The following is a 20,580-nucleotide window of genomic DNA, read 5'->3' on the forward strand; positions in this document are numbered from 1 at the left end:
GAAAATGGTATTTTTTTCTCAAACCGTTGCCCGGTTGCTCTATTGTGTTAAGCAGCAGCAAAGTTCTGCTGCAGATGTGGGTTTGTCTCCATGCTAGTTAAGATGATTTTGCTATGTGTTTCTTTTGCCTACTTCCCCAGAGTACTATGAAGTTTAAGTAACGCTTACAAAGTACTTTGCCATGCCTGATTGAAAGGCTTTGAGAGGGACAAAGTATTTTTATTTTCCTGAGCAAATTCCTGTTGTAAAGAATCCTAGAGAGTAGGCTCACACACTCCATCATCTGGATCTTGTTAGTAAACAAATTGCATTTTCCCATCAATTTACTAATGGTAATTGCCACTTTGAGGCTACAGTCAGGTTTTGAAACAAAATTATGCCTGGCCCATTCGTTCTAACAGCTGTCCCTGAATGACACAGAATATTGATGTGTCTCTTATTGAAAAAGGAATTGGCTTTGGTGAGGAAGACAAATTATCAACTACAGATCAACCCAGAACTGTACTGACTGGTGTTGCTTAAGAATTCAAGTAAGGGACCAGGAAATAAAAGCTTAACAGGCAGAGGGGAGGTGGTATTTTTCCAGCCCTATAAGGCCAGGGGTGGCTGTAGACTTCTCAGCAGCGTAGGCAAAAATGAATTTTGCTGACTGAGGATGAAGGGCTTGGCCACTCCTGCGGGGAGAAGGGGGGAGCTGCTGGCTGGCGAGCTGGAGAAACACAAGAGCTGAGCTGGCTGCTCCTCTGGGTGCTGGGCAAATGGAAGAGGAGGGTGGCAGCTGCGGCTTTGGAGAGGTGAGGGTCTTCCCTCCCTCACCTACTGCTGTTGCCCCAAGCCCCGGTCTCTCCTTCAGTGGCATCTGGCTGCCTTGCCCTCTGCGGCTCTGGCTGGGATGGTGGCTGGTGTGACACACCAGGTGATCTGCTGCCCTTCCTCTCTCCTTGCTGAGGTGACCTCCAGACACACCGGGCTGCTTGCCTTGCTTGGGAAATTGCTCCTTTGTTCTCAGAATACGGTGAAACCAGCAGAGAAATGTGAAGCATCCCTTTCTTAGGGCCCCTGCTGTTGCCTTGTGAAGTCAATGGGTTTGTCTAAAATGTGTCTTGGTTTTAAATCCTCTGAGCTCCACTGAGAGCCTCTGAGCCTGGTGAGTGGCTGAGCCTTTTGTGAGGCTGTCGGGCATGTGCCATTCACGCTGGCTCTGACTGGGGAGGGGCAGGGCTAGCGTCTTGTGTCTTTCTGCAAGATGCAGGTGGCAGTGGCAAAATGCGCTTCTTAATGGTGCTTTGAGCCCGGACTGGTCCGTGTCAGGTTGTCTGTGCTTTCTACCCAGTGGGGGAATAGAAAACTCCTGGCATAAGAGGACTGTGCAAAACCAGAGGCTTATTTCCAAGAGGATTCAAAGGCAGATTAGATCTAAAAAGCTGGATGCCTTACAGAAAAGCAGCGTCCTGCTGGGTCTGGAGACAGATCCCTGGTCTGAAGAGCTTGCACTCTAAATTAGCCAGTCTTCACTTTTTCCACTTTGGGGACCTTTGTAGTGGAGGTATGGAAATACCCCAGGCGCAGGCTGCTGTGCAGCACGGACCTCCCTCTGCAGTTGCTGTGCTTCTCAAAGTAGCCCGTGACCCCTGCGCCGGGGGGCTGAGGTGTGTGACTGCGGTGCTGGCTGCTGCTGCTGCTGCACCTCTGCTCCCTGCAGCTGCCTCTTCCTCAACAAAGAACCAAGTCCCTGCGGCCAGCCCCAGGAATCTCCAAAGGTCCTGGTACGGGCCAGCTTTCTACAGCTGGTTGACATCTTTTTGTGGGAGACAGGCGGGTCAGATCTGTGGGAATGGGCTCCCCGGGAGCCAGGGGCTGCTGGGCACCTCGTCGCTATGCACCTTGCTGCGACCTTGCCTTCTGTAGCATAAATACAGCGACACACACACACTCTGCTATATATATATATCTCCTGCTACACGCCTCTCCCTGGGGAGAAGGCGAGAGAGCAAACATGTGCCAGGCGTTAGTCACGTTGCTCTCGGAGGCTGCTCAGATTCCACCATGATAAGCACAGGAGAGGATCCCTGTAGAGCGGTGCTGGCCACTGCTTTCATTTGGGCAAGGTCTCCTAATCTCTCCCTTGGCACCATGCTGCAGGAGCTGGCCCGATAAGCCTCAGGAAGGGGAACTGGATGCTGAGGATTGCACTCGGAGAAGGGAGGGTTTGGGATATCCCTTTTCTAAGTGTGGGGGCTTTTCATTCCTCTCCCTTTGGCATCCTGAGGAGAGCATCAAGCACGGGAGTTGCTGTAGGAGCACACAGCGCACGTCCCTGTTGCTTGAAAAACAGATGGGTGGGAAAAAACAACCCTCGACAACAAAAAAATCCCTAATTTGCTTTCAGACTGGTGTCAGGAGCGGAGACCTAGTGGCCATCAGACCAAGAGCTGCCTTGTGCAGTGGAGGGCAGGCTGGCAGTGCCGGGGCTGGAAATGGCCAGTTCAGCTCTTCAGCAGTCCCCAGCATGAACCCCTTCCTTCTCCCTGTCTCCTCTAGAGCCGGAATCCCGAAGCATCCAGAAAGCTCTGCTGTACGCAGCTGCTTCGGCAGGGGAGATTTTTTTGGCTGTTGTCAGGCTGTTGTATCTTGGGAAGAGTCAGGGCATCTTTTAAATGAGACGAGGTATCCTTGTGCACCATTTCTGCCAGTCAGGAGAGTTGCAACAGGTACAACATTTGCTTTGAGGTTTCTGCTTTGGCAGAAACGAGGACATCCAGAGACGGCTTGACATCTCACTTTGCTAACATTTGTGTCTGAATTTCTGGCAGGGAGGAGACAATCTCCACATCGCTGTTCCCTCTCAGCCGTCAGCACCCTTCCTCCGCTCTGGAACAAGCTGATAATAGCTTGTTTGTGCCTTACCCACTGCCGAGAAGAGGGCTGAGAACAGGCGTGTCTAAGGAGCTGTGCTGTCGGGCTTCCCCTCCTGTTAGACAGCAATAATTAGTGGCTCGAGGCAGCGCCTCTTTCTTGATACGGAATTAGCTGTTTTCTCTTCCCCCCTGCACCCGGAGGGGAAATCACTGCATGGGGCTCTCTGATACAGGGCACCAGGATCTGGGAGATCCCTTCCTCACCTTTCCTCTCTTCTGGCTGCGGCTCGAGGAGCAGGATAGAGCCTTTGGCTTGAGCCGGGGGTATTGGCTCCATTGTGATTACCAGTGATGGGAGGCGTAGGACATTAGTTATTCATTCATCTGCCCAGCGTTCTCCATACATCCCAGAGCACTTTATGGGAGTGCTTAATGCTCCTTGGTGCTGCTATAAGGTAAATACAGGCCAGGGCTTTAAAGAGCACCATCTCTGCTCTTAATGGAGCGGTGGCCGGTTTACTTTCCACTTATCTGTTGTGTGGGCTGGCTGTCTCTGAAAATAGTCATCTCTTTCTCTTTGCAGCGTGTATGTGTCTCTCTTGCCAGTCTGACATTTGTTAAATCTGATCTGTTTTTTTCATTGGTAATGATGGAGAAAGGATGTGAAAAATACCTACCTCATCAAAGGCTTGCTCATATAATTAGACAGCTCGCTGCACGTCTCCAGGGCTAGGACCTCCATGGTCATTGCAGAGCTGAGCTGTGCCACACATCCTGCTGCAGAATGGCTCCCTCATGCCTCCTTTCATCTCTGCCTCCTCCTCGGAGATGTGGCAGCAGCTCTTTGGCCAGGATTGTGTGTCCTGTTACATGCAAGGAATCCCAGAGCTGGAGTCCGTTTCCTTAGGCTGGTGGCTCAGACCCTGCTCCCAGTCAGCAGGGAAGTGCTGTGTGCTTTCCAAGTGTGCTGGAAGTCACTTGACCTGCCGAAGATTTTGGTGTTGGGAACAGACCCCAGGCCTGACTCCCAGCCAAACCCCGCTGTTGTCAGTGTTGTCTGCTTCTCTCCAGCATTACCTGCTTGGCACGGTAATTGTGGGAATGGAGTTGTAATGAAATTGCTTCCTCAATCCAGCGTGTTAATAGCAGTTCAATGTGGTGGGACTTAGTGTGTGATTCCAGTGAAGTCCGTGTGAATGAATGACACTGGGGCCATCCTCAGAAAAGGCAGCTCAGAAACGTGCTGCCTCTTGACCTGCTCTTGAATGCTGGCACAGCCCTGTCGGTGTGCGGGCTTGTCTGGAGCAGGATTGCCAGATACAGTCCAGAGCTGGGTTTTTTTTTTTTACTTTTTTTTTTTTTTTAAAATGTTGCTGCTTTTGCTGCTGGGTGCTGTAGCATGAGCCTGTCTGTTCAATAGTAGCTGAACGTTCATTCTTTTGCTTCCCTGTATTCCTGTGGCTGCCACACATGACTAAGGAGCAAAAACAATCTAGTGGGGTGACTCATCCCTTTAGAGAAGGTGGGATAAGAGCAACAAGAGACAGTGAGCGTGGAAACAGCATCTACAAGGGAGCTGTGCTGTGCTGCACCAAAGCTACCCAGAGTCTGTTCTGGGTGGCCACGTTGAAGTCTTTGGTCATCCGTGATTTGTAGCAGTGACAACTAGTTGAGAAATTGGCTGATGCAACATTTCTTAAATAAAGGCAAAGGTGATTTCCTTAAAACGTAACATCTGCTATTTCTCAGTCTTAGGTTTGTCTCGATTCTAAGCTGTGTCTTGGAGGATCAGTGGAAGGTGAGCAGATGAAAGAGCCGAGGCTGGCTCAGGAGTACTCACCACATGACTGAACGAGATACTTCTGTGGCTTGTAACCACAGCATTCTCCAGGTTGCTTCAGCACAAGTTGCTCTGGAAGTCTGATGGGTTATATTGCTTCGAAAACAGCTGCTGGGGTATTTGGCATCCCCTAAGTCCATTGACGGTAACTGCAGGGCAGTGGTGCTTGGGGTTTGAGTCTCTGTTTCCTTTCTCTTTTAGATCAACGAACTCAGCAATGTACCCGTCCCTGTCATGTTAATGCCCGACGATTTTAAAGCCTACAGTAAGATTAAGGTGGACAATCATCTATTCAACAAGTAAGTAGTTGCTTCCCAAGTTGTTTGTCTCTGTCGAGAGAGCTCTGTCTCTGAGCTCTTTGCTGGGGGGGGGGGGAACTGGTGTGGGGAAGGCCTTTTGGTTTGTTCCCTGTTGTAATGCCAAGAGGATCTGGTATGGTTGGACACATGCCCCGAGTCTGTGCCCTGCCCAGACCACTCAACAGGACATGGTGAGGGGTCAGTCTGTCCCTGAGATGCTGTTTTGTGCTTTGGTTTATATCCTTTGAGTGATGAGAGGTCTGGTAAGGCCAGGCTCGGAAGTGGCACTGCTACAAAGCTAGTTACACATAGATATTCGCTGGGCTGGGTAGATGACAATATTTTAGAGTTCGCAAAATGAAACTTGTCCAAAGCCCTAGGGCCAGAGTTTGCTGCACATCTTGGTTATGCACAGAATTGATGCAGGACTGTGTCTTGACTCCTGCTGTGGCTTGCCTGGATGTCCTGTCCTGTCCTGTCCTGACCAGCAGAACCCAAAGCCCAGAACTGTGGAGGAGAGGGCAGGAGCTTGCTCTCCGTGACCTGCCAGGTTCCTTGTCCCTTTGCCTGTTCACAGGAGGCAGCTGTGAAGCTGCATTATACCTCTGGCCCATGGGGTTTGTATGGAGTTACCCTCTTTTCTCAAAAGATCAATTTTTGGAAGCTGGTTTAAAGCCACAGTTGTGACTGATGCTCGGAGCCGTGTTCTCCGCCCTGTCTCTGCGTGTGTGCAGGTCTGCGGTGCTCCCTGATTAATGCTTCGTTTTCACTAAGTTTCACAGGGATCAGCTTTTTGAGAGTGGGAGTGTGATTCAAAAGTTTGTCTTCTCTGGCACTTACAATTTGCAGTATCTGCTCTTCCCTCTTCTCCTACATAGATTTTAGTTTCCCACGTATTGGTGCAAAGGATTCTCATTGAGAATGAGCTGACAAAATCTCCCACTGAGTCCAAGCGGGACCATCCTCTCTGCTTCTTCCCACTGGGTAGGATAAGAGCTGTGGCAGGGAGTAGATGCAGCATCCCTCAGCAACGGGGACCGTTGTCTGTTGTCCACTGAGTAGATGCAGCATCCCTCAGCGACAGGGACCGTTGTCTGTTGTCCACTGTGCTGTGCTCTGCCGAGGCCTGGCACCAAAGCTCGCTCTGTAACGCGTGGGTCTGGAACATGCCAGACTGGAGCTGATTCACCCTCTCTCCTTTGCGTTCTGGGTGAAATGGTTTGTGGTGTGTTGACCTTTCTTTTGACGCACGAGTGATCTGATCTGATCTGAAATCAGAGCCCCCCCCCCCTCCCCCCCCTTCCTCCAGCTTTTCATCTTAAAACAGTAACAGTGTGTTGCAGGGGGCAGCTGTGTTACTGAACAGAACAAAGCAACAAAGGAGGAGGAAAGAGAGAAATTATTCTGTCAGATCTGTGCTTGTGACAGAGGAGATTGTTCTGCAAGACAGACATCCTTATCCAGAGAGCCTATTAGTCAAAAGCTGGATCCTGCAAGCATTTCTATGAACAGGTGACTTTTGTAGGCATTGAGAGAAAGAAGCTACCCCACTGGGGGTAAATACTTGCAGAATAGGGCCCTTGCAGGTAGGAGGGGGCTTGTATATCCTGGGGGGTTATCGGTGAAGTGGGAGAAGAATTGAGTTTGATTTCACAAGCGGATCATTGCATGAGAATTACCTTTTCTGCTTTGCCCTAGGGAAAACTTGCCAAGTCGCTTTAAATTTAAGGAGTATTGTCCACTGGTGTTCCGAAACCTCCGAGAAAGATTTGGGATTGACGATCAAGACTACCAGGTACCGTCTCTTCTCTCCCTGTCCTCCTAACGCCTTTCCCCAGGACAGAATAACCAAGCTGGCAGAGAAACTATGATACCAACATTCTTGTGTGGTCAGTTTTAATGGATTTATAGTCGTGGCTTGAATGGTTTTACCGTAACCCTCAGGGCCCACAGCAATGGAGTAGATCTTGCTGTGCCCAGCACTGGGCAATTGCAGAATGAGAAGTTAGTTCCTGCTCCAGAGAGCTTACAGTCTAGGCATAAAATAAGAGGCAGCAGATGGTTGCAGACAGGCAGGAGCTGGAGGGATAACAATGATCTAGTGCAGAACATCTGCAAGGAAAATGAGTCTGTTGTGTTTTTACAGATTCGGGTGCTGCTTTAAGCAAGTGTTTGCGCCAAGCATTGGTGCTGTTGAATTGGGTTTATCAAGCTGGCTGCTGCTTTGGGACGTGTTCCCTAAGGCCAGAGCCTCAGGCTTGCCTTGGAGAGGAGAGACATTTTCTTGTATTAGTGCTGCTGGGCTTAAATCCAGTGAAAGAGAGATGTCGCAACTCTTGCTGCTGCTGCAGCAGGCCCACCCTTCCACACACAGCTCTTACTCCTGTGCATGCAGGAGATGCGTAGTAGCAGGCTGCTTAGAGACCTCTAAGCACGAGGGGAAGCCAGTGCAGAAAAAGAGGGTGGCTTTGATAGCTGCGTGGCCTTTGGCAGGCCAAGTGTTAGGTAATTAAACCTAGTATCTTTGGCACTCCGCTGCAGTTGATAAAGGCTGGCGATGGGCCAGCGCTGACGGGTCGAGGGCTTCAACTAAAATACTCACTAGAGAGATACTACCCGGAGAGGCACGGTAGCGCTGGAGCGGTGGGTGAGTGGTGCAAGCTTCTTCCTCTCTCTCCTTTCTTTGCTTCGCGTGTGAGCCTGGCCGTGCTCCCCACTGCCTGTGTTGTGGGGAGAGGAGATGGGAGCAGAGCTGTTCCTACTGATCCCACCAAACTGCTCCCTTCTGGTATTGCCTTTGTGTGTGCCCGTGTCCACATACATCTGTGTATACTCCCTCCCCAAGCGTGTCAAAATTCTCCCTGATTATATCTAGATTATTGCCTGATCTCACCCTGTTTCAAGGTTATAATGAAGAGATCTGTTTTCTTACTCCAGCTGCATGGCTCATTGCACTGGTGAGACACTGGATCTACTTGATCCAGTTTCTGGTGTCATGTGGTATGGGACAAGGAGCAGATGTGTAGCACCTGCATCCCATCCTCTGCCTCTTGTTCCCAGACCGAGGGGGGAGCATGCTGGCCCTGCTGTGACGAGGAGTGACCCCTGAGGATACCGGGGTCAGTGTTTGAGGCTTTTTTGCTTCTTTGTGTAACTGTGTTTCAGTTGCCTGTCTCCTGACTGCCGGGCCCGTCCTGCTCTCCCGCCTCTTCTCAGGTGCGCTGAGCACTCTGAGGGACTTTGCTCAAAGTGAGACATTTTTACCAAGCAGAACTGACAGTTGTCTTTGCTTTTCTTCTGCAAGGGGGCCCGGCCATCCCCAGGAGGAACAGTAAGTGCTGGCTGCTGCCTGTCGCAGCCCTGGTCTGGGTGACTGCCCATCTGCTGACAGAGCGAGCTGAGCCCGGCGTTAGGAGGCAGGTGGTGTTCTTTGTGCCTGTGTGTGCTCAGTGCCTCGTAATTACCTGTGAGCCATGAGCTGCACACACAGATCTCTCCTGCTTGTGATGGAAGATCTCTTTTTATTTTCAGGACGCGGCTGCTCAGTCCATGCTTTTCTTGAGCCACATGCCTGTTAGATTACTAATTTTGGTTTTTCCTTCCTGCTGTCAGGCCCGTTCTCCAGGCAGCGATGGCGTTTTGCCAGGAGGAGCAGTACCATTCCCTCCTGGTCTGTTGACGGTAGCTCATGCCATGTGGCTCTTGAGGAGACTGCTTGGCCAGCAGCACCCTGCCCCCGGGGCTGGCTGTACCACGGAATGAACACGGAATGAATTTGTGTGCTGGCTTCCTCCATACCTGCATGCAGTGAAGTCATTAGCTCCTAATTATTTTTGTCTCCCAGTCCATCCGCTGCAGTATCTTTTAGAAAATTGTTTCTCAGTTTCTTTTAAGAAATTATGAGAACGATGTGAAGTAACTTATGTAGAAGCATCCACAATCTTGTTGGTTCTCAATACCTCGTTTATCATTTACACTTTACCTGTTGTTCTGAAGGATTACTTCTCCCATCTCTGAGGTAGAGCAGTTTGGCTCTTTAAAAGACATAAAAAAGTGTCCGGCTAGAACAGAAAGCAGAAAACATCCATTGAGCTAAATTCAGGTGGGTAAAATGTGATGGCTTGAGTGGGAGTTGAGCCAGAATGCTAAATATAACACCCGAACTGTGGAAGAGGTGGGAGTGACAGGAAGGGAACGAAGTAAACCTAAGGGCTGTGAATTTAGTTATGTCCATATGTGGTCACAATTTCTGCTTCCCATCTCCTCTAGAAGAAAAGCTCTGTGGTTTTGAGGTGAGGAGTGATTAAACCGTGTAGCACAGACTCGTTTGCAAATGTCAGCGAGAAGCAAGGGTTGGTTGGTTTTTTTTTTGTTTGCCTTTATTTTCCTGACGGTTTCTAAAGCCGTTGGCAGGAGTGGAGTTTTTCCCCTGCTTCATTAAAGTTTTAAAAGCTTTAAATGCTTCATTCTGAAAGGAAGCCTCTCGGCTCACTTGCAGCGTGACATGGTAAATCCCTCTTTCGCAGCAGGCTCTGCTTGCCTGCATGTCTGCGGCTGCAGAAGAGCAGACTCCCTCTGCTGTCTGCTCTTCAGAGAGCTGAGGGGAGGAGGGACCGGTGTATCTAGCAGCTAAAAAAATGCATCATGAAATGCATCGTCCAGCCCTGAGCTATCCTGCAAGATACATCTACCTTGAGCTAAAGACCTCTCTCCAGGTGTCAGTACCACCGCGTTTCGGAGCACAAGTCTCAGCTCCCCGCATCTGCTTGCCCCAGGTGGCAAGGGAATGCTGGTGAGAGCCTGCTGGCTCCTGAACGAACGCTGGTGGCTGGGCTGGTGGAGTTGGAGGGCATTTGCTGAGAAGTGACGGAGGAAACAAAGAGCAGACCGGTGACCTGCTTGGCTTTGTCTGGAAGGTGTGGAGAGCGGTGGCTCTAACAGTGGGACGAGGCTCACAGCAAGTGCCCCTACCTGGGAAGAGGTGTCAGAACAAAGAGCTCGTGCTGTGGCTCGGGGAACGTGGTAGATATTTGCTCTGTAGTTTGCATGGGATTTTCCAGTTGTGCCGCAAATAAGCAAAGAAGTGCAATGTTTCATTGCTAAGGGTAGAGACAGGGATATAAAGACAGATGCTGCTGGTTGTCGGAAGAACAACCAAGCTATTTATACTCACAATCTTTTTCATCCTGTTCTAAGAATAGCAGAGACTGAGAGTTTCAGGATGACCTGTAAAGAATTCCCAAACAAAGACTTTTGCCTAGTTCAGGCTGCTTTTTGATGAAAAGGCGGCAGGCCATTTCATTCATCTTGTTCTGGAAATACCCTGGCAGTTCTTAAATTTCCAGGAGGAAAGGCTAAGAAGTCTTGGCCTGTGTATACTGCCTCTTTAAAAAACCCTTAGTAAAAAAATATTTTAAAATGCATGCCAGGTGTTGGAATAAAACATGTGAGCAAATAAAAGGCCCAGATGAAAGCTCTAAACTCCATGTCCGGACTGCTAAACAATGGGGTTGACCTCAGCAGTGCTGAGCACTCAAGGATGCTTGTTTATCAACAGTCACGAGCGGAGCGTGTTTGCAAGCGTGCTCTGAAGCTAAGCCAGAACACTGTCACAGGTACCAAGGTGGACCACAAAGTCCCTGGCATGTCTGTTGTTCCAGAGCCAGATTGTGGCGCTGGTCCTGGACACTCACTCTTTCTAGGACTGCTTTTCTTTCTTGTCCAAGGAGGTGGCAGCTTCTCCTTTCCACTTTTTTGTTCTGCTTCCCTCAGAACTCGGTGACGCGAAGCGCCCCAGTGAACAGTGACAGCCAGGGCCGATGCGGTGCCCGGTTCCTCACCACCTATGACAGGAGGTTTGTCATTAAGGCAGTGTCGAGCGAGGATGTAGCAGAGATGCACAACATCTTAAAGAAGTACCATCAGGTACGGTGAGTCTGGAACCCTGGGAGGGGAGGTGGCAAATGTCTTGGGGAGCATCTTGTGATTTGCTGGGGAACTGGAGCTTGGATTCACAGTGCAACCTAGCAGAACTTGCAAATAACTTTTACAGAAGAAAACAGTGTTCCTTAGCATCTGAGAGCCAATTATGGCACAGCTGCCAGCTTCTTCACAGTGCTGAGCTCCTTCACAGCTCACCTTGTTCCTTCCATCAATGAATTATGGATCGCTGGTACCTGAGATCTGTAAACACACTCCTAATTCAGTCCTTTGAGTTAGACTTTCCAGAGGGACCAGGGAGGAGACAGTTACATGCAGCAGGGAAAGGGGGGCAGAGTGGGACAGCTGGAAACATTCTACCCTGGTCCACATTATCCGCCGGTCCATCTGCTCTTTACTTTCAGATCACTCAGGTAACCACAAGAAGTGAAGTTAGCTGGTGCCAACAACACTCACCCTGCTGAGACTGAGCAAGGACGTGCGCACTTGGCCTTTTACAGCAGGCTGGACACGCACACACAATGGGATGCTCTGTCTCTGCTCAGGGCTGAAGGATTCTTACAATGCCCTAACTTGCTTTTCTTGAGACCCTAGAAGCCATTTGCAAGCCTCCTTTCCTTTCACATTGGTGTCAGGTGGCTGGAACTGGAGGCTTCGCTATCAACTTCTTGCTGAGCTTGTGTTCTGCCAGAGAACGGTTTTGTGTGACAGTACCGTCTTTCTCTGCCCTTCCTTTCCCCGCTCTCCTCCAGTTCATAGTGGAGTGTCACGGGAACACCCTCCTGCCCCAGTTCCTGGGCATGTATCGGCTCACGGTGGACGGAGTGGAAACCTACATGGTGGTTACCAGAAACGTATTTAGTCACAGGCTGACTGTGCATCGGAAATACGACCTGAAGGTGAGGGTTTGGAGGACAGTCATGGAGCCCAGAGCTCCTTTTCCAGAAGGGTGGGCGATGGACTTTGTAGCAGCTACTTGACAGGGTCCTGGGGTTTTGGGTTTTGTTCAAGGGATCAGGTTTTGGGGGCTCTGGATAGAGCTTCTCTTGAGGCTCAAATGCTTTCCCATCCCCCCATCCCAAGTGGCCTACGCTACACCAGGAAGATCTCTAAGTCTATCCCAAGCATGAAAAAAGTGTTGAGCACTTTTGATTTAAAAAATATTGTCATTATTTTTCTGTATGGAAGAATTAAGTGACGTCAGTGACTTCTTTGGGAATATGACACATCATGCAGCAATGCTCTTTTCTTTATTCTTTTATCAGGGCTCAACAGTATCCAGGGAAGCAAGCGATAAAGAGAAGGTATGGACCATCCCTGGCCAGCCTTTCCTTCCTCCTGGTGGTTGGAAGCAGATGGGATCCAACTGACTTCCCTTTTCCAAAGGGGTATTGAGCAGGGGATATTAATTGGGCCCTGAGTGATAACCTGATTTTGTGCCACATTTCAGGCTGTGCCCGCTCTTCCTGCTCTGTTATGTTGACACTACCAGGAGTGGGGGGAGCTTCCTGCGGGACAATTCCATGAGCACCAAAACCCTCGTTAGTGCCAGGATGTCTTTATGGAAGGACTTCTCCATAGCACTCCCCGAGTACCAAACTGAGTCAGATCAGCAGTTAGCTTTCACATCAGGTGCTTTTATAAACCAGACCAGGTCCTCTCAAATTCTTGGTGTATCTCAGCGTGTTCATCAGTTTGGTTCCTGGTGCCATTAGGGGAACTGGTGACTAAGAATCCTGCCCCTGCAAAACTTTGGCTGTGACGCTGCCATGAAAAGCCCTGTTGAAATCACAGCAGGAACTGATGGTACTACGTGTTTTGCCCCTGGGATTTTCAGGTTTGGGGCTGCGGAGTAAGTCTACTGCAGCCTGCCCTAAAATTAGATCTCTGGCGCGAGCCAAGGAACTTCCATTTACACGGAATGCTCTGGCATCAAGGCACGGCTTCATCGTGCCCAAGTGTCTCCGGCTTGCTGGCTGTTTATTCTCTAGCTTTTTCTGCTTAGGCAGTTTGTCTCAGACCATTCATATTAGAGCTATATAAAGCTACCACATGCTCGTATGTCATTCTAAGAACAAAATAATTTAATTCTCAATTGCACAAAGGGGTTGTATGTTCTTCCATATCCCTGAGGAGTCTTCAGGGGCTGCTGCAAGCAGATTCCTCAAAAAGCAGTGGTTTTAATTTTTTCCTCGAGTCTTTAGGGAGGGAAGCATTTTTTTAATTATTTTTTTTCAAGCCTTCACCCCTTGCTCCCCCCCCCCCCCCAGGTCAGAAGCCAACAAAATGAATTTCTTTTCTATTCTGGGAGCTGGTCGGACTGTCTCTGGCTGGAGCCCAACTGTCAAAGCTTTCAGCCTACAGCATGTCTTCCCGGCAGTCTTTAAAGTTGAGTTGCTCTCCGTGTCTCCCTTCAGTTTCCCCGTAGGTGCAGCTCAGCATGTGGATTCACTGGCAGATACTGTGCTCTGCCTGATGCCGTTTTCAGACTTAGTGGACAGGCTGAGCCACTTCACTAACAGCCCTGATGCAGCCCCACACCTGACGAGAGTCTCTGTGCAATCCCCATATTGCTCATGGATCTGGGTACAGCCCTCCCCCAAGAAGTGGGGGGGTGTGTGTTGGACAGTTTGACACAGGGTTTTTGTTGCAGGCCAAGGATCTACCAACATTCAAGGACAACGACTTCTTGAATGAGGGTCAGAAGCTGCACGTTGGAGAAGAGAGTAAAAAGAACTTCCTTGAAAAGCTGAAGCGGGACGTGGAGGTAGAGTTTCCTGGGGGGCAGCTTTTACTTTTGTCTCCCGTGGCTGGATCCTCACTGTGGCTTCTGTCACAGGGACTGAAAAGCAAATCATTCCTGGATCAGTCAAGGAAAAATAGTCAGGATTATGCTGTTGGCAGTGGGCATGTGAGCCTATGTGTCGATTCTCTGAAGTCTAATAAGGGTTTAGCTCTCGCTTCAGCCCTTTCTTAGGGAGATGCTGGCAGGGTAGGACTGAGGATTTCAGATCCCACGAGGATGCTGCTCTTCTCACTCATCGCTTTCTCCCAGTTTTTAGCTCAGCTGAAGATTATGGACTACAGCTTGCTGGTTGGGATCCACGACGTTGACCGAGCAGAGCAGGAAGAGATGGAAGTGGAGGATCGGGCAGAGGATGAGGAGTGTGAGAACGATGGTCTCGGAGGCAACCCCATTTCCTCCTATGGCACCCCCCCTGACAGCCCGGGCAACCTCCTCAACTACCCTCGCTTCTTCGGGCCTGGAGAGTTTGATCCTTCTGTCGACGTCTACGCCATGAAAAGCCACGAAAGTGAGTATTGCAGAACGTCGCCCTGAAGAAGGTGTGGAGGGCAGAGGAGGTGTCCCGTGGTCTGGCTGGGCTAAGTGGAGTGGGAGGACTATCTGCAGAGAGAGAGAGAGACCCCACCAAGTGTCCCCCCTTCGCTCTGCCGTCCCTTGCTGTGGATGGTGTGAGGTGGAACCCTAGAAGTGATGCTTGGAGAGTAGTGGCGTGTTGGGAGGGCGCGTGGGCCTCTGGTGTGCTGTTTCCAGTCGTTCTTCTCTGCCCTCCTGCAGCCTCCAGCTGCCTCGCTTTCTCTGCCAGTTGCATCAAAACAGACCTGCCATGTATTTCTTGAGGAGGGGGCTGCAGCTGGGCTTTGCTCTCAGCTCAGGGTGTGCTAGCAACTCTCTTGCCTTGCTAGGTGCCCCCAGGAAGGAGGTGTACTTCATGGCCATTATAGACATTCTTACGCCATATGATGCGAAGAAGAAAGCTGCACATGCTGCCAAAACAGTGAAACATGGGGTAAGCAGCGTGCCACCTGCAGGGAGGATGGGCTTTGGGGCTTCTGCTTTGCCTGCATGCATATGTGTGATGTCTCCTGACACTGATTTTTCTACCAGTATGGAAATTCTCCAGTGATCCATGCCCAGGAACAGCTCTTCCCTCACTTACAGTCTCCTCAGACTGTCTTGGAAAGGCTTTCCCTCTGGCTGGTTGGAGATGACTTTAAGAATTTATGTCCCAGTTTGGGAGGTGCTCCATTTCCCTGCTGTGGCACTAAACAGCCTCACAGAGCAGGAATGGACTGGCTGCAGGGAGACACCCGACCCTGTCCCTTTCCTGGGGCCAGTCCTGTTCCCTGACAGCAATCCTGAACTTCCCAAAAGGACTTGAAAAGGGTCCAGGTTAGCGAGCGGGACGTGGAGTTTTTGCATGCTCCTTCCAAATCTCCTCTAAACCACGAGGGAACAAAGCCAGTGCTTTGTCTTAGTTGTCTGCAGAAGGTCCAGCTGGAGCTAAAATCGGTTTCCTTGGGGATCTCTCTAGACCTCTCTGGATGTTTTTTCCTAGAAATCACAAGTTGTTACGGGTCTCTGGCTGTGCTGACACGGTCGCTCCCTGCCATCCTCCCTCCTCCATCCTTTGCAGCGCTGCAGGGTCTGCCCTGCGAGGAGTGTGTTGTGACTTCTCTCTCCTCTCTGCCTTGCAGGCTGGGGCAGAGATCTCCACCGTGAATCCGGAGCAGTACTCTAAACGCTTCAATGAATTTATCTCAAATATCCTGACATAGTCGCCTTCAGCCTTCAAGTGAGAAACGAAGAGAAGAGGGGCTACTTCCAAACAGAGAATGCAGCCTGTGACACTGAAACAGACACTGTAGCAGCATGTGGGGTGTGCGTGTGTGTGTGCGTGTGCGTGTGTGTGCGCGCAAGGGTGAGTGTGTGGCACTGCGTGACTTCAGAGAAAACTAATCCTAGGTGCACCCTCCAACAGTCCACTTGACCCAGGTGGAAAAGTGGGTTTTTATGTTACAGAAGTGCCCAGACATAGATTTGAGGGCTTTTTAAAACAAGAAAAGTGCATTGTTTCAGCACTGCTCTTTCTAATGACATTTTCTCCTCTCTGATCAAGAGAATCCCATAGGGATATGATATGTGGCACTGTATAGAAGGGGTCGCTCTAGATCACATTCAGTGGGAGTGAAGCAGTGCCTGATTCCACAAACTACTACTATTTTATTATTTTTTTTTTTATTATTGGACTGTCTTTACCAGAAAGACATACAAGCCCTTTTATTTCCCTCTTGGTAGTAGTTGGAAGGAAAATAGCTCACCATTTCAAGGATGGAAAATATTACTCTGATAAGAAGGAGTTGCTGAACTTTAGGTAAATTCAGACTGGGACACTTTATATTTTTTGGTTAATTTAAGTAACAAAAATTTTTTTGTAACTGCACTTGATTTACAAGAAAGACGAGGGAAATGAACATCTACCAAAGATGATCACTTAAAAAGGTGTAACTCCTAGAACCTAAAAAAAAACAGTGTGAGAAGTAGTAGAGGCATTGAACAACCTCAGATAATAATGTGCTCGGACCCATTGTGCTTTAAATTGGCCAGCTATGAAGATTTCATAAAAGAAAAAAAAAAAAAAAGGCATTTTTTATGTAGATACGGGATAATATTTGACTATCTGGAACGTTTCCCCGTCGCACCTCAGTCAGGAATTGCCGTGTCTCTTAGATTACAGCTTAACATCGCAGTTCTGCCAGTGTTAATCTAGCTAATGTTCAGTCTTCCTTACTTGCCCGATCTGCAACAGGTACTTGAATTTGTTTCCTGACAGAGGTTCTTTGGTTAGTTGGTTTCTTTTTTTAAATGGCAATGTGACTTGCACACGAAGGAATTGGACTCGCTACCAGTGGGGAGTGCTGGGAGCTCTGACTATGGAGCAAGTTCCACTGCTCAAGAGGACTCGGGACTTGAGCTGTGATTTTTACTCTTCTCTGCTCCATACCCCTCTCTTAAGCGACAGTCAAGGAGTGGAAATGTTTGAACACTTGCGCCAGATTATTCCCCGCCCCCCCCCAAGGAATTGGAACCGATTTGCGTGACTGAATAACGTCCTGTTTTGTCTCCAGAATGCTTGTAATATTTTTCACAGCCAAGCTTGTCAGACTTGCTTTGGGTTTTGTTAGCTCTGCTGCACAACAGTTACAGATCTTTCAGTTCTTTTTTTAATTATTTTTTTTCCTTTTTAAGCAGGATTTAGCGTTTTGAACAAACCTTTTGCAGTTGAAACATGTTGCTTATCTGCCTTGAAACTGTTTTCACATATGCCTTTGTTTCGGGAATACGCTGTTTCGAATGTCTGTCCTGTGCTGTAACGCGTGCTACAGTTTGCTGTGTGGAATTTGGTCCTTTTGAGAGATAACTGGTGCTCATCACATCCTGGTAACTTCCCTCGACTAACGCTAGCTCTGGTCTGGATTCAGAATGTGGGCTTGAGGGGTTTTTTTACGTTCATACCCACATTCACGATGTGAATCCCACAGGTCTCAACTTTGAAGGGGACAAAAGGGGGGCTAAAAAGTTTCAGCCCATAAGAGTGCACTGTAAATAGAGTCTTGAAGAAATCAAAAGTTAATATTCGGGGTCATAATGGGATATGAATCTTTTTATTCGTTTGTGGGTCATTCCCTTTGATACGGGACAAATTTCTTCTGCCACTGGCGTCCAGTCCCTATTTTGTGTGATGTGGGGGCTAACACACCGTTGTCTGGGAGGCTGAAGAGTCTCGTGTCTTAAGGTGTGTAGCTGGAAAAGCCACAGAACAAATGCAGCTATGAGAATACGTTAAAAAAGGGAGGACTTAGAGGGTATTGTCAGCTTAGTTTTGTGGGCATTATATTGGTTGCTTTTCTCTTAAACAATAAGCACTTAAGTTTACTATCTATTAGAAATTAAATACCAATCGCTTTTTATTCTTGACAGTTTTAAAATTCTGCATTGAATCTGCAACTTTGGCCTGGTAAGTTTGCCATTCTCCTTTTGGGAAACTAGCTTGTAGCTTTTAAACTGTTGATCTTTAAATCGTGTATTTAAAGAAGAAGAGAAAAGGGGGGGAGGAAGAGAGAAAGGGAATGAGTGAACTGCAGACATCCTGCAATGAGACACCACAAAACAAACAACCCAAAGAAAGTAGAAGAATGACGCTTGCGTAGCTAGGAGGAACAGTCTGATTCACTGGATTTCATAAACAGGGATGAAATTAAAATGCAGTTAGTTCCTGCAGCGATCTACAGTAAAGTCATGATACTAAGGGCTTACGAGCAGTTAACTAGTTGTGATTTCTTATTCCACTCCAAACAATCTCCTGGGAGAATTAAATTGGCTGTCCCTGGCTCAAGTGATATGATAAGCCCCATAAACTCTATTCACTTTAGCACTTCCCCAATTCTGCCACTTCTGTCAAGTTGCCATACTGTGTGTATTAAAGTAATTAAATGCAATTTTCTCACTTAATGATGTATTACCCAGGTATGTAACTTTGTTTAACATAAGCATTTTGTATATTGTTTACATTTTGAGAGGTAGCATTACGTTAAAAATGCTAATTTTTTGTTTCTAGACAGTATTTTTATTACCAGAATAAGTGAAGCTGCAAATATTTGATTTGTTTTTAAAAGGGACTTTTTCTTTCGTTTTTGTTGTTTTGTTTTGTTTTTTTTTTTTTAATCTTGTTTTAGGTCACTTTTTTTTTTTAACTCAAAAGTATTTAAAAGGAAAACCCAGCCCTTTCAATTCTGGTTTTACAACTGCTTTGTGCTAGTTCGTTGTCTGTTTCTGGTGTGAATTTAGTTCTAGTTCGCTGAATGTAGATATTTCTGTCTGTAGCATGTACCCCGCGGAACACTTTACACTGAAGTGCATTTGACTGAAAACCACCCTCCGCTGAAAGAGTTGCAGTAGGTAGGCAGAGCGCTCAGATGCCGGTCAGGGTGCAGGATTTTTCAAGAAATCGCAGTGCAGTTCTTTTGTCAGCTGGAAAAGAAACCGTAGCAGTGTCCGAAGGCAGGGTGAGTTTGTGTGAGCAGCCAGCTTGCGGGGTCTGTGGTCCTGCCTGTACTGAGGGTCTTTCTCCTTCTGTTCACGCACCTGATCTGGCAACATTTTAAGAACTACAGACTGCTTTAAACATAGAGAACTGACATCTTGCCTGTTGAAATAGCTCCTACAGTGTAAATAAGAGTGGGGAGAGGGAAGGCAGAGTGCAGAGTGACGGTTCAGGTGCTGTTCTGCTCCAATAGTGCAATAAAAAAACACTCGAGAACACGTTGGGTGACCCTTTAGTAGGAGCCACGTGTTCTGGAGGTCCTGGGCAGCACCCACCCTGGGTGTCAGCGCTAGGGAGAGGGCCTGGCATTTGCTTTGTGTGAGAACATCAGCAGGAGTTCGCTTCTCACAGCAAGGAGCGGTGGGATCCTTCCCTCTGGTCTCGTACACGCCTCTGCTTGACCTGGTTTTAATTGTAAAATCTGTGATTGTGAAACTCATCACAGGGAGAACTTCTGGGGTAGTAGGTGACTCCAGATTTCCTGCATAAATGAGGCTGTACTCCCACTTCTGAGAATCCTAGCTTTGAATTGGATTATTGTAATCAGCAAGAACACTAAAACATTTCAATCTTTATTTCCTTTTCTGGGAGGAAGCTCCTGCTTTCCCCTCTGGAGTGCTGCCACGGCTCCCTTCAGCGGGGACATCAGCTGGGGACTGGCCTCTTGGCCCAGGAAGGCACCAGGCGAGGTTGTGTTGTAGTTACGAGCTGTTGTTTGGCAGGAGTTGTGGCTTAGCCTTGACGGACGAACGCCCCCAGTCCTGTGACTACTATGCAGTCTTTATAGATGCCTCCCTTCAAGCTGCACAGAGGTCGGAGTGTTTAACCTCCAGGTGGTACGGACCTTGCAGAAGTCAGTGCGCATCCTAAACTTGGTTTGCAACACCGCGTAACCGATCTGAGACAGATCATCCTTACAATAGCTCCAAAAAAATAAAAACAGCCATCCTCTCCCCCGTCTGTGTCTTAACGCCCCGTTTCAGGTTTGCCTGTCAACTTCCCCTACTTCTGCAGAGCTGTTCTCCAGTATCCGTATTAGCCACTACCGATTGTCCTTGCTCTTTGAAATTAGTATCTCGTGTAATAGTGATGGCAAAGCTCGGGGAACGCAGCTGCTGGTCGTTATTTTTAGTGGTTTCTGGTTTTACCACTCAAAAGTTGTGCTGGTCTTTTGTTCAGCTGCACAACGCTGAAAGCAGCTGGATTGAGTCGTGTCAAGTGAGCGTATTACACAGGTCACAAGGGTGGGCAGGGCTAATCAGTGCAACTGAAAAATGTGAATAAATTAATCTAAAACTAAGGAGAGAAAAAAAAAAGCATTCTAGGTTTTTTCACTGCTGTTTTTTAAATAGGAATTTTAAGTCCTCTGTGCTTGTCTGTTTGCTAGGAGCAGTTTGAGACACTGTTACTGTTTTGAAATGCATGCATGTTACAAGATGAGTCTCCAACCAGAGAAAAATAAAATTAAAACTTTGTGTACATCTGTTCCTTACTGCTGTCCTCTATAAAGCGTCCTAATGATCAACCGTTACTCCGTGACATACGTGGTCGTTTTAAATCCTAGATAAACCACAGCTGGGAAAGTCTTTTTATACGTGCCTGTGAAATGGGGGGGTGTGTCAGTCAGAACTGATTTTACTGAGTCCTGGATATTGAGAACCAATTAAGATGTGATGGGAAAAGCTAATAGTGCCATACCGCCTGGAGACGCTGCTGCCTCCCTGGGGTGCAGCTGA

General features: G+C 48.3%; 1 protein-coding gene across 4 annotated transcripts in view; it reads left to right on the plus strand.

Moving 5' to 3' along the window:
- PIP4K2B (phosphatidylinositol-5-phosphate 4-kinase type 2 beta) overlaps positions 1–20,323 on the plus strand; it is a 25,113-nt gene extending 4,790 nt beyond the window's left edge. The window contains exons 2-11 of one of the 4 annotated variants that reach the window (XR_005831420.1): positions 4,900–4,997; positions 6,696–6,792; positions 10,770–10,922; positions 11,690–11,836; positions 12,203–12,241; positions 13,591–13,704; positions 13,993–14,251; positions 14,646–14,749; positions 15,438–17,758; positions 18,625–20,323. Coding sequence is in view for 3 of the 4 variants with exons in the window: in XM_040617799.1 (XP_040473733.1) it covers positions 4,782–4,814; positions 4,900–4,997; positions 6,696–6,792; positions 10,770–10,922; positions 11,690–11,836; positions 12,203–12,241; positions 13,591–13,704; positions 13,993–14,251; positions 14,646–14,749; positions 15,438–15,518 (1,125 nt within the window). In the remaining variant the exon portion in view is untranslated. Of the gene's footprint in view, positions 1–4,607; positions 4,657–4,677; positions 4,815–4,899; positions 4,998–6,695; positions 6,793–10,769; positions 10,923–11,689; positions 11,837–12,202; positions 12,242–13,590; positions 13,705–13,992; positions 14,252–14,645; positions 14,750–15,437 lie in introns of those variants that run through there. The other 3 variants (XM_040617800.1, XM_040617799.1, XM_040617798.1) reach the window with 3 other exon arrangements.
- Positions 20,324–20,580: the final 257 nt, after the last annotated feature.

The sequence above is a fragment of the Falco naumanni genome, chromosome 18 (assembly GCF_017639655.2).
Source record: "Falco naumanni isolate bFalNau1 chromosome 18, bFalNau1.pat, whole genome shotgun sequence".
NCBI lineage: Eukaryota > Metazoa > Chordata > Aves > Falconiformes > Falconidae > Falco > Falco naumanni.